The following is a 17,243-nucleotide window of genomic DNA, read 5'->3' as shown; positions in this document are numbered from 1 at the left end:
CGACATGTCTGGGCTAGAGGAGGGAACAAAATCCCGTTGGTCTCCAAGGTCTGTGTTGTATGAACGAGATGCGGCATCCACACACACGCCCACAAGCTTTGGAACTGGAAATCCTATTTCTTTAACGCCCTCGTAATAAACCATTATGTTACTCACAGAAGCCACCATAACCAGGAGGGCTTTTGGGGAGGAGGAAGAAGCAGGTCAGGAGGCTGCCAAGGCTGCCATCTGGCATTCACAATCATGTTTGCGGGTGCATTACACCAGGCTTGGAAGGGGCTTTCAATCCGTAAAGGTTGATATCACTATAAACAAGCCCACCCTGATGAAAAAGGATTCTGTTGGTAACAATAAAAACGTACAACTGGGCAAATACTTGAGAACTTTTATTAGAATTGGGGGTGAGGACACTGACTTGGCGTAGTTTGATGTGTGGTGTTGACCTCTCCCGTAATTTGGCACAGTTGTAAAAATGTAAAACTGCGAAATGAGAAAAATGCATTAAAATAAAGATCAGTGTTGTCTTTTGAAGCTATAAACAAAGACACATTGAATTCTGCCAAGCCTAACTCCAACGATGCTGAAAAATCGGTACAGAAATACCACGGGCCAGGCCAACAGGAGCTGGGCAGACAGTGGCTGCACGGTTGCATCTCTTAAGCATTGCTGGTTGACCGTAAGTCGGTGGCTTCCAGCGTGCCACTTTGATTGTGTAGTGAAAAACCATGCTCGCCGGCCGTGAGAGCTCCCGGTGAAATTGTTGTGTCCAAGCTGCGCTGGAGCTGCGCACTAGTTGGAAAAAGGGCAGAGAGTGGAGACAAATGTTGTTTTCCATCTCGCAGCCTGACAGTTGTTAACAAAGCATGTACAGTGTTATATCCAGCAACCACCTCCGGGAAGCAGCTGCTCCTAATGCACCTGATCGCATCAACACGCATGACTGTCACCCCAGCCCACTGGAGTATACAAAACACGTGGATTTGCGTTACCCACACAGCCAGGTTTGGGTGACAGCCCAGGGCGTTGTGGGATTGACTAGTGGGCAGCAACCAAACTTAAGGAAACTTGTGCTCTCTATAAACATCCACAGAATCCTTCTTTGCCCTTCGGATTCCCTCCTCCACCCGGTGCTCCCACCATACCCATGATGAATGACAATGCTAGCGAGGTGTCCGACCCGTCACCAGGTAGCACTGCCAAATTGCCAGCACGAGTGTGTGTCTAGTTAGCTCCTAGGTGCGGGATGGGGGTGTGGAGGGATTCAATTCGGTTTTCAATACCAGAGAAAGCCCTGCCTTTCCCCTATAGCTGGACATGGCCCTCAGGCTGAGCCAGCCTCTGCCCTGCCGCCTTCTCTGCCCCTTTCTCACCAGACCCCACGGCCTGATGGGAGAGGGGAAATGGGCTCCAGGAAGCGGCTGGGGATTATAACAATTCTGCTGATGCCCAGCAATGCTCCCGCTAATTTTTTTCCATCGATGTGCGGAATACATTTTGTTATGTGCACCAAGGCACATGCAGATGTGCACCACCCATAGACACACAGGCTGCCGGCTGTGAGCGCTCTGCTAATCAGCTGGGCGGCGTTTGACTTTCTCCGGGGTAGCCGCCCAAGCGCTCAGCTTCCGGGGGACACTGATGGCCAGGATGCCACTCTAGTTGCAGACAGCAGGAAGTTGGCGGGGGAGTGTTCACCTCTGCTCCTGCTGCCCTCCCCCTCTGCCAGGATCCTCTGCCCCCTCAACCCAAACTGCTTTGGTGCCCCTGTGGGAGAGTCTCTGGGGAACATGGTGCTGATGCCTTCTGTTGCTGCCGGGCACAGCTGGGCCAGCAGGTGGCAGTGCAGCCGCACACACAGGCCTGAGGCCGGGCTGCAGGGCTGGCTAGGGAAGATGGTTCTCTGCCTAGGAATGCAGGCGGCAGAAGCAGCTCCTCCGTACCTTGATCCTAAAGCTCCCATTAGGAGACCGCTCTGTGGCCGGGGCAGCTAAGGCACCCAGGGCTAGTGTCAGGCACTGTCAGACCTCGTGGGAAAAATCGGGACACGTTTTGGGAGGAAGGGGCAGGATGATTTAATTGCACATAAGTAGGGTTACCAGATGGGTTTCAAGAAATACTCAGAACGAGATGGGGAGTCCGGCCGGGAGGGAAGCAGGGCTGGCCCAGGCGCACACAGATCCTGGGGTGCTGCCCGTCCTGCACACAGTCCCGGCGGGGCGCATGGGCAAGTCCAGCCCCAAGGATTCCATCCCACCCCAGCCCCGCCCCCTCCTCTCTACTGTGTAATTGCGTACTGCCTGGCTGGTAGACACGCTCACGCAGTGTGAGCATATCTACCAGCCAGGCAGTACGCAACTACATACTGATACTCATGATAATAATAAAACTTACTTAATTAGAAAATACCAGACATGTATATGTCCTGTATTTTCTCAATTTGTTTCCCGGACAGAAAGCTCAAATACCAGACTGTCCGGTTCAAAACCAGACAAGACAAAGCTCTGAACATCAGGGCATTCCCCTAATCAGACCTGCCAGCATGTGGAAGCTGTGGACAGGCTGCAGAAAAGAAAACTCGGTGATACATTGTGGGTTGAGCGAGTGATGGAGTGGGGTAGATGCATGTTCCTAAATGTGCCCCTCGATGACTCCCAGCCTACCCCCCAACAGGCAGCATACCCCTTGCTCATAATATCTGGTGTTTCTCCTGAACACCCCCCCTCCCGCGCGGAATCAGGGAATTGTGGGAAAATCTCCACTGTTCTCTGAAAAAACAAAGAGGGAAGTAACTTTCCAGCCGCTGTGGTTGCAGAGGAAAGTTTGAAAAGACGCAGCGGGTGCAACCAAGAAGCTCAGACACCAGACGGCAAAGAAGAGGATCCCACGCTTGACTATTGAAACAAATCCCATGGGTTTTAAGCAAAGCTCTTAATTCCAGGAAGGACTTGTATTCTGTGTTGGGGAGCGGTCCCTCAGTGTCTGTTAGCCAAGATGCAGCCCCCCTACTTTGGGCACCCTTAGACCTCCAACTGCTAGAAGCTGGGACTGACAAGGGCTTGGATCCCTCCAAAGTGCTCTGTTCGGTTCATTCCCTCTTGACTCCTTTTCTGGAGGGGAGGAGAACAGAGCTCTTCGTGAGGAGCTGTTAGGAATCTTTCCCCAAGAGGCCCTACCGCTGCGCTTTCCAGCTGGGGGCGGCTTAAACCCTAAATCTATGCCTGAGTAGAGTGGAAAAACACAAGACATTTTGCCAACAAAGATAGGGCTCACCCCTGCCAAAGGCCCTGCTGCCGTATGCGCGGCACTGCCGTCGATGGCCGTTGCTCTGCTCTCTCACTGAAAACAGGAAAAACATCGAGGAGTCCTGTGGCTACTTTTAAATCCATTGCTGAATATCCAGGGAGGATAAAGTGGTTCCCTAACCCTCCTTCTCCAAAAGAATGTCAAAGCCCCGTTACAAAGGGAGACAGCCGACCTGGAGTTCATTTGCAAGTTCAATACTTTCCGTTTAGGACTAAATAAGGATTTTAACTGGCTAACGCATTACAAAGGCAATTTCCCTTCTCTGGATATCCACATTTCCACATCAACGGCCATGAATGGACCCCTTCCACCCTGACTTGATTAGCCTCTTTCTTTTGTGGTCCTTATATATACACCCTATACACCCCTGCCCCTGTAAACTTCACTCCAACCCATCTGACGAAGTGGGTTTTACCCTCCAACGCTTCTGCCCTAATAAATCTGTTCGTCACAGCACCTCGTTGTTTTTGCAGATGGAGACTAACACGGCCACCCCTTTGAGACTGAAAACAGGGGTGCTGATCTGGATTTGGAGGTGTTCCTTCTGGCAGCATCGTCCCACATGCAAGGCTGGCTGGCAAGAACAGGCAGGGTGCTTCCCCCTGCAAACAAGACCCGCCCACATCCTCTTAGTCACCGAAAGTAAAACCCTGGCCTCACTGACGTCAGTGTGAATTCTGCCTTCAGTGACGATCCTCGTCATCATCCCCAGCTCTCCAAGTGCTTTACAGAGGAGGTTGGTATCAGATGGGGGAAACTGAGGCATGGAGCCAGCCGTGACTGGCTCACGGTCACCCAGCAATGCAGCGGCAGTGCTGCAAATAGAATGACAGTCTCCTGTGCCCCGGCCCACTGCTCAATCCACTAGTACAGTGAACCAGGACCAGTGCACTGGGCAAGTGATGGAGTGTGCCTACACTGCACTGGACGGGAAGGGGTTAATACCTTGTGGATGGAAGAAATCCTGCCCCCACAGCCATACTGGGCATGCTCCAAGCTCTGAGCTAGTATAAAAGGGAGCAGCTCAGCTCAGTTTGGGGTGGATACAGGAGGGGAAGGATTGTAGTAGAAGTGCGAGAGATGGACCGGCTACAGTCTCACAGTGGGAGCTGTAGACCCAGGAGGTTAGAGTGAGCCTCCAAGCCGGTGGAGCCAGAGAGCCCTGGGGCCTCTTGGGTGGCCCCACTGCTGGGGATGATAGAAAGTGGCCGAGGGGGGGGGGGAAGGGGGAGGGAGTGGTAGCTGCCACCTGAATGAACTCAGTGTGTTTTGGTGGGGTTCCCTGCCACACCACCCCTGCCAGGGCCCTGGGTTGGGCCTGATGGAGTTGGGTGGGCCTGGGCCCCCTTACTGGGGCTGCTGTCCCAACTCCTTAGACTTTGGCCATTAGAGTGTGCTGCCCTGCAACCAAGGGGCTGCTCTATAGACTCTGCCTATTAGGCCATGCTGCCTGGCAAGCAAGGGCTGCACCATAGACTCTAGCCGTTGGACTGTGCTACCCTGTGGTGCTGGTCTGGCTTAGGCCTCTGACAGTCAGGTAGTGGTGTCCACACCCCTCTGGATTCTCCCTCCCCCCAGGATGTGTGCATATGCCGCTGCAGGGGCTCTTGGTACAGTGAAGGGCAGCAGGCCCAGAACACTGGTTTTTGAAAGAAATATAGGTCCTGATTCTCATTACCCCTATGGCAGTGGAGAGGCCTGAGAGCCACCCTGACATCAGCCTCCCCTACCTTGCACAGCAAAACAGAAGTCTCCCAGAAGAAAGCTCCAAGGCAGAGGCCAGGAGAAGCATGCGAGGGGTGGGGGGGAATGGAGAGGGCAGCTGATGTGCTTGCACTTGAGAGCTTCCCAGCCAAATCGGTCATGCTCAGCTCTTAGAGGCTCCAGGATCTATCAGTAGATCCTGACCTACTGGTTGGTGACCACGGAGCTACAGGAAGATCCATTTATCAGTTGCACTCACCTGCTCCCTGAAATGTCCCCGTGGGGCTGGTTTGAGTCCCAGCTATGGGATGTATGATCATTTCCTGAATAGTGGGCTGTCGCTGATCTTTCCTGCTACAAAGAGCAAGGCCTGCACTTTGAATCTGCAGTAACCTTTACCTTAGCTGGGCAGGCCACTGAGAGAGAGCGCAGTGTGCACATCTCCTCCTTCTGCAGCCGCTGAGATGGACACGGCGGCTGAAACCAGCACCTGGGCGGAGGGCTTAGACATGTCAAGAGGCGAAGCGCTGACAACGAGAGGCCCCAGGTGCACCCCCACAGCTAGGCCCATGCTAACAGTATTTCTGTTCTCCTACCCAATGATCTGGTGCTTGCAAAGGGCTGGCAGACCTCCTGGGTGATATCGGGCCTGAGACTGCTTCTCAAGCAATAGAGAAGAAACTGAAACTTGCTTCCTTCTGTGGTGGGTCAGAACACAGCTTCCTTAGTTAATTTTCCTGCGGCCAGCGATTTCGTGAGTCAGGGCCAGGGATGAGCTAATGGGCAGAGTGGATCATTGTATTAGTCATTAGTGGTTGTAATTTAGTGGCAATTTGAACTATATATTAAGAGCTTAACTGTGCCCAATGCTCTTGTGTTAGTCGGCGTACAGCGCTGCTGAGGGCACAAGATTCATGCTATCCAATGCACGTAAGTGTTATCACCAGTGTGTGCCCCATAATGCACATCACAAGGCTGATGGCGGTGGCATATGGCCACTGGAAAAACCACAACAGGTTTTCCACCCAGGACCAATTGGAGAGGGAGTGGGGGGGGGGGGGCCTCCAATCTAGACACTGGTTAATTTTTTTTTTTGGCATTTGCTAAGTTTCCCAACTTGTTCTTATGTGTATCCCTATCAGAGCAAAACGTGACGGGCTCTTTCAGGATAAGAAAGCATTTACATACAAAATATTATGTCTTGCTCTTTTTTGATGCTTTGTTTTGTCCATGGGTCACCTTTTATTTTTATTATAGCTAGGAGCCTCAAAACCTGAAAGTGGCCCGGGTCTCTCTGGACCTCAGAGGGCCTGCCCACCACGCCGTGTCCCCATATGGGGACTGGCGTCCCATCTCTGCAGCTTGGAGAGGCACCAGAGTATCCTCTTGTTCCAGAGGTCACCGGGGAGCTGCGTTGCCAAGCTCCGCTCCTACTGGTGCGGCGAGACATTAAATCAGCTTGGGGCAGGAGCTGGATTTTCTCTGCCCCGTTGTCTTTTCTCATGTGTCAGCTTGTTGGTGCATGTTCTGTAAGGCTACAGGTGAGGTGGGCAGCTGAGTCCCACCAGTGGTTCTCCCGGTGGCCTCTACCCCTGCCTGGGAGGCTAGGGGCTTGCTGGATTGGAAGGCTCTGGAGCATGTGACGTTGCCGGAGGAAACAGCTGCCTTGCAACTAGAACAGGCTGCTCAGTGCCATACCGAGCGCTGCTCTGCACAACACCGGGCTGTTGCACTGCCGGCTGAGAAGGGCTGCTCTTGGGGAAGAGGCCTTGGCAGGACATGTAAGTCTGGAGCCGTGTCCGGGGGTCGATCCTTAGTTGGAGGGGCAGCTGGAGAGTGTAAGGGCTGACAGTGGGGATAGGGGTCTGATGGCCACTGGACTGAAGGCAATTCACTAGCCTGTGTGCATTGCAACGTGTTTGGCTTGCTGGGCAGTTTCTGGGTTGTTTTCTCTTTAGCACAACTTATTTATTAATGAAAATCTCTATAAGTCTGACTGGCACTCTCCAAATGGAGCAACTCCCCTCCCCTGAGCTCCCTGGGAGAGATTTCGGGTAGCGTTTCTGTAACCAGAGATGGCTGGGAGCTGGTGGGTGTATCCTGGGTCCCTTCCCAACCTCAGGGATGAGCCTGCCTTGATTTTTGCTCGTCCCTGTTTTGGCCAAAGATAGAAAAAAGATTTCCCTGTGTCCTACCCCTTAGAGATAGGGGTTAAATCCACGAGTTGGTCTGGAGAGAGCAGACCCTCCCCCAAGGAATTTTGCTCTCTTGGTTCATAAAATGTCCCATGCAATAGTTATTTTATAATGTACATTTGAATGATTCGTGACCGGCGGGGGAGGGAATGCTTGAGCTGTGGGCTGGTTCTTGCGGGAGCTGGGTTCACATGTTCTAAGGCTTAGGGCTGAATTGTAAAACCGATTGTGTTAGATTTGTACCATTCCGGCTCTCTGCCTTCTGAGGCTGCTTGTGCATCTTTTTTTAACCCTCCCGATGTTTCCTTTGCTACCCTACAAGGCGCTTGTTTTAATATGAAAAGCCCCAAAGGGCTGGTGGTGCGGGAGGTCCTTGAGCCAACGCCCTGATTCTAGGGGTCGGGGTGGGGCCTGTAGCTTCGCTTTTGCTCTGGGAGTGACGTTCTGAAACCCCCCTCCTGTCTAAAGCAGAAGTAAACCCCTCCTGTTCTGCAGCCGGGCAGGAGATGTTCTCAGAGTACCGCTGCCAGCTGTACAAATTCCCCGCAGCCCCTTGTGTCTCTGGCCATGCAGCACCCTGGAATGGATTGGGAGGGCTGGGAAGACTAGAAGACCAAAGCCCTCTCTCCGAGCAGCCGTGCCAAGGTGGTCAGACTGGCCGGGGAGGCAAAAGGCGGGGGCAGTGGCTGGCCCATGTACTGTGGCTTTCACTGGCCCTTTTTTAGGGAAGGGGAGCTCAGGCCAATTTTCCTGCCACTTTACCAAAGGGTGTGGGGAGGGGTGGAGTCCCCAGAGATCCCGGCTGCAACACTCTGCTCCGGTAAATTATTTATTAGGTGCAATGAGGGCAAATCCCTAGAAGGCCTTGAAAAGCATACTGAGTAGTGAATCCTTTTGTTTGCCCAACAAACATGGATGCGCAGCCTCATTCCAACCCGCCCCACCCTAGGCAGCGCTGCCTAGGTCGGCAGTCCGGGAACGAGCGGCGCTTCTCAGGAGAAGGGGCAGCCTGAATTGTCCTGTGGGGCCAGCCCCCCACGTAGGGGCCCATCTGTCCCTCCTCAGGTCGCATCATGCTGCAGGTGTGAGGCTGTGGGGCACCATGGCAGGTGGAATAGTTCAGCGCCCATCCGTGTCGGCCAGTCATAGCGGCACAAGGGGCGATGGCTGTTTGTCTTTTCGTGGCTGGACCCGGCCTAGGCAGTTGTCATGGGAGGCGAGTTCCCCTGGGTCAGGGACAGCAGGGGCGTGTTAAAGCAGTGCTGGCTAGAGCGGCAGATGGCTCCAGCATGGGCCTGGTGGAGGGGTTCTCAAACGTTGAGCCTGTGGCCTACCCTGCTCAAAGCAGATCTTTCCGCAGCCGGCCCACCAGCCAGCCACCCATGATGACACCATGGGTGCAGGGGCGGGCTGGAGGGGGGTGCAGGGGCGGGCTGGAGGAGGGTGCATGGGCGGGCTGGAGGGGGGGTGCAGGGGCGGGCTGGAGGAGGGTGCATGGGCGGGCTGGAGGGGGGGTGCAGGGGCGGGCTGGAGGAGGGTGCATGGGCGGGCTGGAGGGGGGTGCAGGGGCGGGCTGGAGGAGGGTGCATGGGCGGGCTGGAGGGGGGGTGCAGGGGCGGGCTGGAGGGGGGTGCAGGGGCGGGCTGGAGGGAAGCGCAGGGGCAGGCTGGAGGGAGGCGCAGGGGCAGGCTGGAGGGGGGTGCAGGGGCGGGCTGGAGGAGGGTGCAGGGGCGGGCTGGAGGGGGGGTGCAGGGGCGGGCTGGAGGGGGGTGCAGGGGCAGGCTGGGGGGGTGCATGGGCAGGCTGGAGGGAGGTACAGGGGTGGGCTGGAGGGGCGGGAATCTGGCCTGAATTCCGGCCAATGGGAGCAGCGGGAAAAGCCTCCAGGTGAGCGGTTTCCCGTGCTGCTGTTCCCCCAGCTGGGAGGAGGGGGCCTGGCAGTGCACTGAGCTGCATCCTGCCCCCACAAGCTGGATCCCCACCCCTTTCAGGGGGGGGGGAAGCTGAAGCTTCCTGCGGAGAGGGTGGGCGGGCAGCGGAGCCTGCATCTGCAAGAGGGTCATGGACCACGAGTGGTCTGTGGTCCTCGCTGTGAGAACCACTGGCCTGAAGCAACCCAAATCAGAGAGAATGCAAAAGGGCAGCTGCTTGTTGCAAGGACTCATCCGTTCGCTGAGATGGGGCTGGCTGGCTCTGCGAAGGGGGGGCCAGGCCGGGGTAGGTGATCTATACCGGAGGAAGTAAGGGAGGAAGTTTGCACTTCCTACAAGTCCCCTCATTTCCTGGCTGCCATATTTACAAAGAGCACCATCCCCCACCCAGGGCCCCATCGACACACAACGCCCCCTTCCAAGGCTCTCGGCTTTGTGGCGCTCCGGAAAGGGCTGGCCACCCCTCGCAAGGCCTGTCACACCAGCTGCTCTCAGCCCTCAGCCCTGCCCCTGGCTGGTATTTTACTCCCCGGGCTCGCTCTCCTCAGCATTTGTGTCAAGCCGAGTTTGGAGCTAGCCCTGAAGGAAAATACGGCAGGCAAGGAGGTTTTAGCCTCCAAGAGCACATGTCTGCTCCCCGCTGGGTTGGGCCAGGCTCTGTGCCTCCTGCCTGGTTTGCAGTCAGACAGTGCAGCCTGTGCTGCCTGAGGCTGAGGGCTGACTCTGGCTGGTTTTTGGATCCCTGCCCTGCAGCCAGACTGCAATGCAGGGACCGGCTGTCAGCCAGGAGCCAGCCTGGCCTCTTAACCGCCAGCTAGAGATGGGAGCTGTGTGCTCTCCGCCCCCATCAGACATTGCTCTCCCGCCCTCTCTGGGCAAAGCAGCAGTCTAGAGGGCGGGGGCGGCTGACACGTGGCCTTCGGGAGCAGAAACGGAAGCAAAGGGGGCTGAAGAGGCCTCTACGTTTTCCAGCGGGTACAAGTATCTCTCCTCTCCATACCCACTCGTCTGAAATCCTGCCCTTTCACGCGTGTTTAGAAACTGTGAATCATAAGTAAAACAGTGACGATGCGGGATGCATCTGTGGCATCAGAAAGCGCTTAAATCGTGTTTGGAGAGCACGGCAATACGGGGGGAAACTGAGGCACAGAGGCGGTTCAGCGACTTGCCTGGGGTCACCAGGAAGTTTGTGGCCGTCAAGAAGCGGACCCAGAATTTGTCCCTGACGAGGTGAGGAGTCAAACGAGGCAAGCCCATCCTTCCTGCTGCGCCGGGAGATGATTTTGGTGTCAGAAATCCAATGGGACGACCTCCCCGTAGGCTCCTCTGGGGCTGAGTGGGAGAACAGCCTCCTGTTTGAATGCAGTTAGCTCTGGCAGTTTGCAAACACAACCGGGTTTAATGGAAATGGACTAGGGAGAGTGGGGATGTGAAAGGTTAGCTGGGGGAGGCTGGAGCAGCTCCCTGCCGGAGGATTTGGTCACTGTGGAATTTTCCTGCACCGTGGAGTGCTGATTCCAGGAAGCTGCAGGGATATGAGTTGTGCGGAGACCCGACAGGTGTCAGATAACACAATAGGCCCTCTATTTCCAGGCTCCGTTAGCCAGCTGCTGCTTCTCTTTCTGTCATCCTTTGCATCTCCCTAGTCCTGCGGAGAATGAAAACGGCTCCCCCTCTTCTGCCAATCTCTTCCCTTGGAGGGGCGGGGGGGGGGGGGGTGCGCCAGTGACTTCCAGCAGCAGTGACTTTAGTGGGGAGGGCTGGTTTCCACTGGTATCAAATCTTTTAGAGTAAGCGCCCTGCCGTGGAAACCGAGCTGCATTTCCTGGGGTCAGCTCTGGCAGCCATCTTGCTTTCTTGCCTCGACAGAGGGAGGAGCCCCCGAGGGGGAACAGCTCAGCAGCTGCCAGCCTTGAAACATGGCCGTGGGTTCTAGCACCGGACCCTCTGGAGAAATAAGGGATTGGGTGAAGCTGAGGGGGGATTCTGTCTCTCCAGAGTCTGGGGGTGAAATGGTGCACAGGGAGCGAACCAGCCCTGCTCTTGAACATGGCCCTGCCCTGCCAGGTCACTGAACACAGCCCCCCCCCACCACACCCCATTGTGGGGTTATCGCTTATAGCAGGGGCTTTCCCAGTGAGCCATTGTCAGCCTGCTGCTGCTGCCTCAGTTTCCCTTCATGCCCTGGTAAGTGTCCCCTGCAGGCGTCGTCACACTAACCCTCCCTTCTGGGTTTAACAGCGTTCAACACAGAAGCCGCCTGCTGCATCCCAACCTTCGGGGCAAAGCCCTGAGCTCCTTAGTCATGCTCAGCCCTACGCCCTCTTCTCCAGCTCCCGCTCCCTGCAGGGCCTGTGTTCCCAAAGACCTCGGCCTGGGGACTCTGGCAAGCCTCCAGCCTGCTCTCTCTCATAGGCCCCCTGGACACTGTCGCTCTGGACTCACTCCCTCATCTGTGCCACGCCAGGCAAGGCGGAGCCCAACTCCCTTGTGCCCTGAATGGGCCGGCAGTGGACCTGGCACTCTGGGACGTGCCTGTCCCCAAGGATGGCTGCCCTGTGGCACCAGCCATCCTGGTTTCCCCACCTGCCTAGCAGGGCTGCCCCAGGATTTTGTAAGATGTGCCTGGATGGCTTGCAATGTCCCTGGCTTCCTTGCCTCGAGGTGCTGCAGCACCTCACCAGATAGCCTCCACATGGCACAGTCAGGAATCAGAGCCCTATCTCCGGAGAGAGGAGGATGGTACAAGTTGGACCTCCCTGGTCCAGCACTCTCGGGATCTGACTGGCCCTGAACAAGGGAGTTTGCTGGACCAGGGGAGCTGAATTCAGACCCACCCCCTGTCACTTCCCCTTCCCTGCCCATCTTCCACTGCTCCTGGCCCTAGCTGAGCTCCTGCCTGCAGCTGGGCTCCTGGTCACCGGCCCTCCTGCTGCCAGCCCTCTCAGGTGCCCGGCCCCAGCAGGGCTCCCAGCTGCTAGCCCCCTTGCCGCTGGAATTCCAGCTACTGTGGTCGCTGGAATGTCTGTGGTCCTGCTGGACCATGGATGTGGCCAGACCAGAGAGTCTGGGTTTAGCGATGCACTGCGAGCTCACTGCGGGGTGACGCCAAGCAAAGAGGACGTGACGCTGCTCCACGCTCAAGGAAAATGTCTCCGAGACGGTTATCGCTCGGCAGCCTCCTACTATCAAGCGCTGTCACGACGGAGCTCGCTTCTGACGTCCTTGCTCAGGCCAACTCTGGCTGATTTCCAGGACTTCGTAAAAACAGCAGAGCCTGCCAAGATCTGGCCTTTGGCACCCACTCCTGAGGGCCCTGGGCGTGAATGGGGCTTAGATTACAAATGAAACCTGTTTGCTGCTTCCAGCCAAGGCTGGGTGGCTGTTGAGATCGTGACCCAGTTGGCCCCACTTAACATGGTGGGTGGCTTCCTTGGGAGAAGCCAAGGCCTGGAAGGCGAGGGGGTGCCACGGCCAGGCCTGCGGTGTGTTGGCAGAATCCTGGCACAGCCTGCTCTGCGCCCGTCCAGAGCAATTCGACCCTGCCCGAGCGGAGTTCTCCAGTAAATGACCCACGCGAGATGGAAACACCCAGGGCCTAATCCTGAGTTCATTGGGAGACTTTCCGTTGACTTCAGTGGGGCTTGGGTTGGGCCCATCACCTCTGTAAATTAGTCCCAGCGGGAGGAGGTGTTCAAAACTGAACTGAGCCAGGACAACAATGTCACCAGCAAAACTACAGAGGCTGAGCCTCTGATGAGAGAGAGAACACCCCGATGCCATCAACCAGGCACTAACAGGGACAAAGAAGCCCTGGCATTATGGGATGGTCCCCAGATCTGGGCTCCGGTGAGGGATCATCTCCCACCCGCCATGGAGAACTCAACCCTAGGAAGCAACAGCAAGAGCATCCCAACCACGCAGGATGCAGAGAGGGGGAGGTGATCTCCTTGGCAACCAGGTCCATTCCGCGCTCGACTTCGGCCCTCTGTGCTGAAAAGCCAGCTGCTCTTGCAGGTGATCCACTGGAGAGGGCTGCTGGTGGCACCCGGGAAGCAGCTGTTCCCCGGGGACCACGTGCTGCTCCTTCCTGACACGGTGCAACTGACTTTGTGTTTCTTCCCTCCCGCCCCCATTCCTGCATGTGTCTGCGCCAGGCTGCCTGGCACGGAGCAGAAAGCGCAGGACTGAGAGCGAAGCAAAACTGGCCTGTGCCGCTCTCGCTGGTGAACGCCGGCGGTTTCTTGGAACACTGCTCCATGTGCCCGTACGTGGCAGCCAGATTTGTACCCTCCTGGTCTATCAGTACGTGCAGAATGGGCCTAGGGGAGAGAAGGGGTGAAGGGCAGAGCAAACCTGGGCAGCCTGTCTGTATCAGTGCCCTGCTGTGGTGTGTGGATGGGAGAGCCCGTCCAAGTCTCGGGTGGGGGCCAATAAAGGACATAATGGGCCAAACATCTTGGTTATGATGGCGTAAATCTGGAGTGGATCCATTGACTTCAGTGGCATCACTCTGGATTTACAGGGCTGTGGCTGAAAGCCCAGTGTCCGCCCCGCAGTTAACATGTCTGTTGGGTGAAAGGACCTTTTGGCTGATGGTTTCTTTTTTCTGCAGCTTCCTCTTCCTCCTCCGCTGATTCCGACCCTGAAGCCATGGCGCCCTCCGGAAAGGTACAGTACTAGCGCTAGGAGCCATGTCTTCGCCCTGCTCACTTCCCACTGGCTCCTCTCCAGTGACCTGCTGGCTCCTCTGCAGAAATGGAGAAGCCCAGGGTGCCCCCGTGCACCGTTTTGTGCTTGGCACAGATTCCCTGCTGCACTCCGCTTGCTTTGTATCTCTCTGGCACTGCAAAGCGGGCAGAGTCCTGGCTTGAGCATTGGCTGCCAAGAATCCATGCCCTGTTTCACCAGGGAGCCATGTGTGTCCCAGCCCGTGAGCTTCACTATCTAGGGACCCGGTTTATCCCTCTTGCCATAGAGAGTCTGGGTAACGCCGCCTTTCCGCTCAGCATACGGAGAGCCTTTGTTTCATGCAGCCTCAAGAGTCTGCGAAGCAGGGACGCAGCCCCAGCTCTGGCAGCTGCCGTTGCGTTTCTTCCAAGAGGGACGTGTACGAGGCTTGAGATCTTGCTGACAGACACTGTTTACAGCCTTCGGCTAGCGCTCTGCTTAAACACGAAGCAGATGCGCAGTAAAATCCCCGTGACTGAGCTGTGCAGGGCTGGGAAGAAAGACAGAGGGGAGCAGAGAGGGGGAAGGACTAGGAGAAAAAAGAGAAAGTGGAAACAGGAACAGAGGGAGGAGAGCTGGGAGTCTTAGTGGGGACAAAAGAAGTGGTGTGTACAGCAAACCTCTCATTGGCCCCAGGGAAGTTCAGTTCACAGCCCTCAGCCCAGACGGCAGTCTCCCCGCTACCCCGGAGTAAATCTAGAGCCGTTCCACAAAGCCTGAGTCTAGATTTACACTGGCCTGCAGCCTGGCCTCACGTCCCTGGTTTTCCAAGCAAGAGCTCCCCCTCCCCCTCCCCCTGTTTTTAAAATGCCTGGGGTGCCATGGTGGCTGGGTGCCAGGTGGCAGTCGGGTGCTGGAAGCTTTGTGCCACGTGGCTTGTTGGAGTCGACCTGGAGGGGAAGGGTCACCCCAGCTCCACAAGCCTGGAGCAGGGACAATCCGGCCACAGGGGCTGCTGTGTGCTGCACTTATCAGATGCGGGGGGGGGGGGAAGGGGCCTTCTCTCAGCTCAGCCCTGTCCTTAGTGGGCACGTCAGCCATCCCGCTGCGCCCCAGCCTGGCCATCCCCTGCAGGAGACCGACCCTCATCTGCTAAGAGCATGGCCGGCCGGTAGCCTAGGAGGGGGAGGGCGTTGCCTTCCCACACCGCCAGGCGTGGCCCCGCCCTCACTCCGCCCCCAGGACACCTGCTGTAGGCATCCTGGGGGCGGAGTGTTGCTGCCCCCAGCGCACGCCCTCCGTGTGCTCTGGGGCCCGGGAGACTCAAGCCACTTGGCCTCCTCCTTCCCTGTGCTCTGGGGATGGGGAGCGTGGAGCACGCTCGGCCCCTCCTGTCTCTTTTCCTGCCCGTGGGGGCGCACGCTCGGTGCACTGCCCCGCCTCCTCCCCTCCCCATGGTGGGGGACAGGACCTCAGTAGAAGGGCAGGGCTGTAGGTGAGGCTGGGAGCCTGCCTCCCTCAGCTCCAGCTGCACCGACCGCTCATGGCTAAGAGCAGGTCCCTTTGCCCTCTGGCAGCTCCATTAGCAAATACCCGCTCGCTGCCAATCCCGGGGGCAGGAAATCCCGTCCCATCTGTGGCGCCAATGAAGTCTGCAGCCTGTCCCTGCTCCTGCCACCTGATCCCTCCCCCCCGCCGCATGTGTGGCCGGCGCTGCTTCCCGCTGCCTGGAGCCAGTGGCCACTGGTCAGTGTGTTGTCTCCCTGCTGTGCCCGGCCCACACAGGGGGTGGGTCAGCCTGAGCTCAGGCTGCAGAGCCTTGGACAGCTGGATCCCGAGGGCTCGTGGTCAATCCGGGGCTGTCCCATGGACCAGGCATCAGCACCACTCGGCTCCATGGGGTCCAGGTGTCCCCGCAGGACAGTGAGGAAAGGAGAGGTGGGGGAGCTGGTGTGTATCCGCTGCAGAAGTCCTATCCCAGAACAAGGGAACTCCTGTCGGTGACCGCCCTCTCTCCAACCCCTGCAAGGGGCGTGTGGCCAGGGCGTCGGGTGCTGGGCAGGGGGGCACCTGGGGCACTCTGGGCCTGGAGCAGATGCTGAGGTGCCCAAACGGACTCCTGGGGCTGCGTGAGGAGAAGCGAGTGAAGCTGTGCAGGGAATGCGGCTTCCACCCAGCACAGAGCAGCCTGCTATTTATAATGTCAAGGGCTCCAGCTGTCCGGAGGCTGGCGTGACTCAGAAGTGGGGGATGGGAGCAGGAGGGAATCGTACAGCCTACACACTGACTGAAACAGCAGAAGGAATGGGGGAAGGGGAAGGAAGGCTGCCCCCCCATCCGCACCCCTAGGCTCATTTCCAGCATCTCGCTCTGCTGCTGCAAGGCAGGTATTGGGAGGGGGGAGGGGTTATTGCCCCAGGAAAGCTTATTCCTAGCATGGAGCAGCTCTGCTTCCTCTCCCCCCATTCTGTGCCCCCCGTTCCTGCTAAGTGGGTAAACAAGAGTTCCCAACTCTGCTACCGATGCACCGTGCAGCCTTGCTCATGTCACTCAGGCTCTCTGCCTCAGTTTCCCCACTGGCGTCAGAGCGGTGGAGCGGTGAAGGTGAACGAAGAGACATTTGTAGAGCCCCTTGGGATTAGGAAGTGCTTTGCCAGCGCTGGGGGCTATTACAGCCTCTGCCCGAGTGATGAGAGCTCCCCTGCAGTCTATACCACCCTGCTCCCAGGCAGAAAAACGTTAGACCTCATCTGTTAGTAACTGATTAGCCACCTACAGGGCCCCTGCTCTGCGCTTCCCCCTCAGATGAGAACCCGCCCTCCCCCCATGCGCGCACACAGGCTGCAGGAGCATGTGACGAATGATTCCTTTGCCAGCGACTTGGCCTTGTAACTTTTATTCATGGCTCTCGAAGGCACTTGTGTGGGAAGCGAGCAGACGGGATCTCAGGAGCGTCATTACGGGAAAGCGAGGATCAAACCTGGCCCTCCTGATGAGTCACCCGCAACATGATCCTGCCCTAGCAGCAGGGAGAGGGGTGGCATCTCCAGGCCAGCTCGTCCGCTCCGGGAGGGGTAGTGGCCGGAGCCGAGGTGCCTGCGCACATGTCAGGTTCACCCCAGCACCTTCCCTGTGCCCAGGGAGAGTGTCACAGCCACCTCGCCCCTCCACCCCTGGGAGGGCTGAGAGATGAGACTACAGGTTGGACCTTAATGGTCTGGCATCCTCAGGACCTGACCCGTCTTGGATGAGGAATTTTGCACCTCTAGAGATGGAGATTCCACGCCTCCCTAGGTAACCCATCCCAGTGCTTCCCCACCCGCCTAGAGAAATAGTTTTTCCGAATATCCAACCTAGACCTCCCCCACTGCAATTTGAGCCCATTGCTCCTCGTGCTGCCATCAGCCACCACTGAGAACAGCCTCTCTCCATCCTCTTT

At 57.2% G+C, this 17,243-nt stretch overlaps 1 protein-coding gene across 3 annotated transcripts in view; it reads left to right on the top strand.

Annotated features, from left to right (window-relative positions):
• Positions 1 to 6,633: 6,633 nt before the first annotated feature.
• The window catches only part of ANXA6 (annexin A6), a 50,681-nt gene continuing 40,071 nt past the window's right edge, over positions 6,634 to 17,243 (top strand). The window contains exons 1-2 of one of the 3 annotated variants that reach the window (XM_075900575.1): positions 6,634 to 6,788; positions 13,749 to 13,804. In XM_075900575.1, the coding sequence (XP_075756690.1) occupies positions 13,787 to 13,804 (18 nt within the window). In that variant the 5' untranslated portion in view covers positions 6,634 to 6,788; positions 13,749 to 13,786. Of the gene's footprint in view, positions 6,789 to 10,077; positions 10,364 to 13,748; positions 13,805 to 17,243 lie in introns of those variants that run through there. The other 2 variants (XM_014581156.3, XM_075900574.1) reach the window with 2 other exon arrangements.

This window comes from Pelodiscus sinensis, chromosome 17, assembly GCF_049634645.1.
Source record: "Pelodiscus sinensis isolate JC-2024 chromosome 17, ASM4963464v1, whole genome shotgun sequence".
Classification (NCBI taxonomy): Eukaryota; Metazoa; Chordata; order Testudines; family Trionychidae; genus Pelodiscus; species Pelodiscus sinensis.
This window is presented reverse-complemented; position numbering and strand designations above follow the sequence as displayed.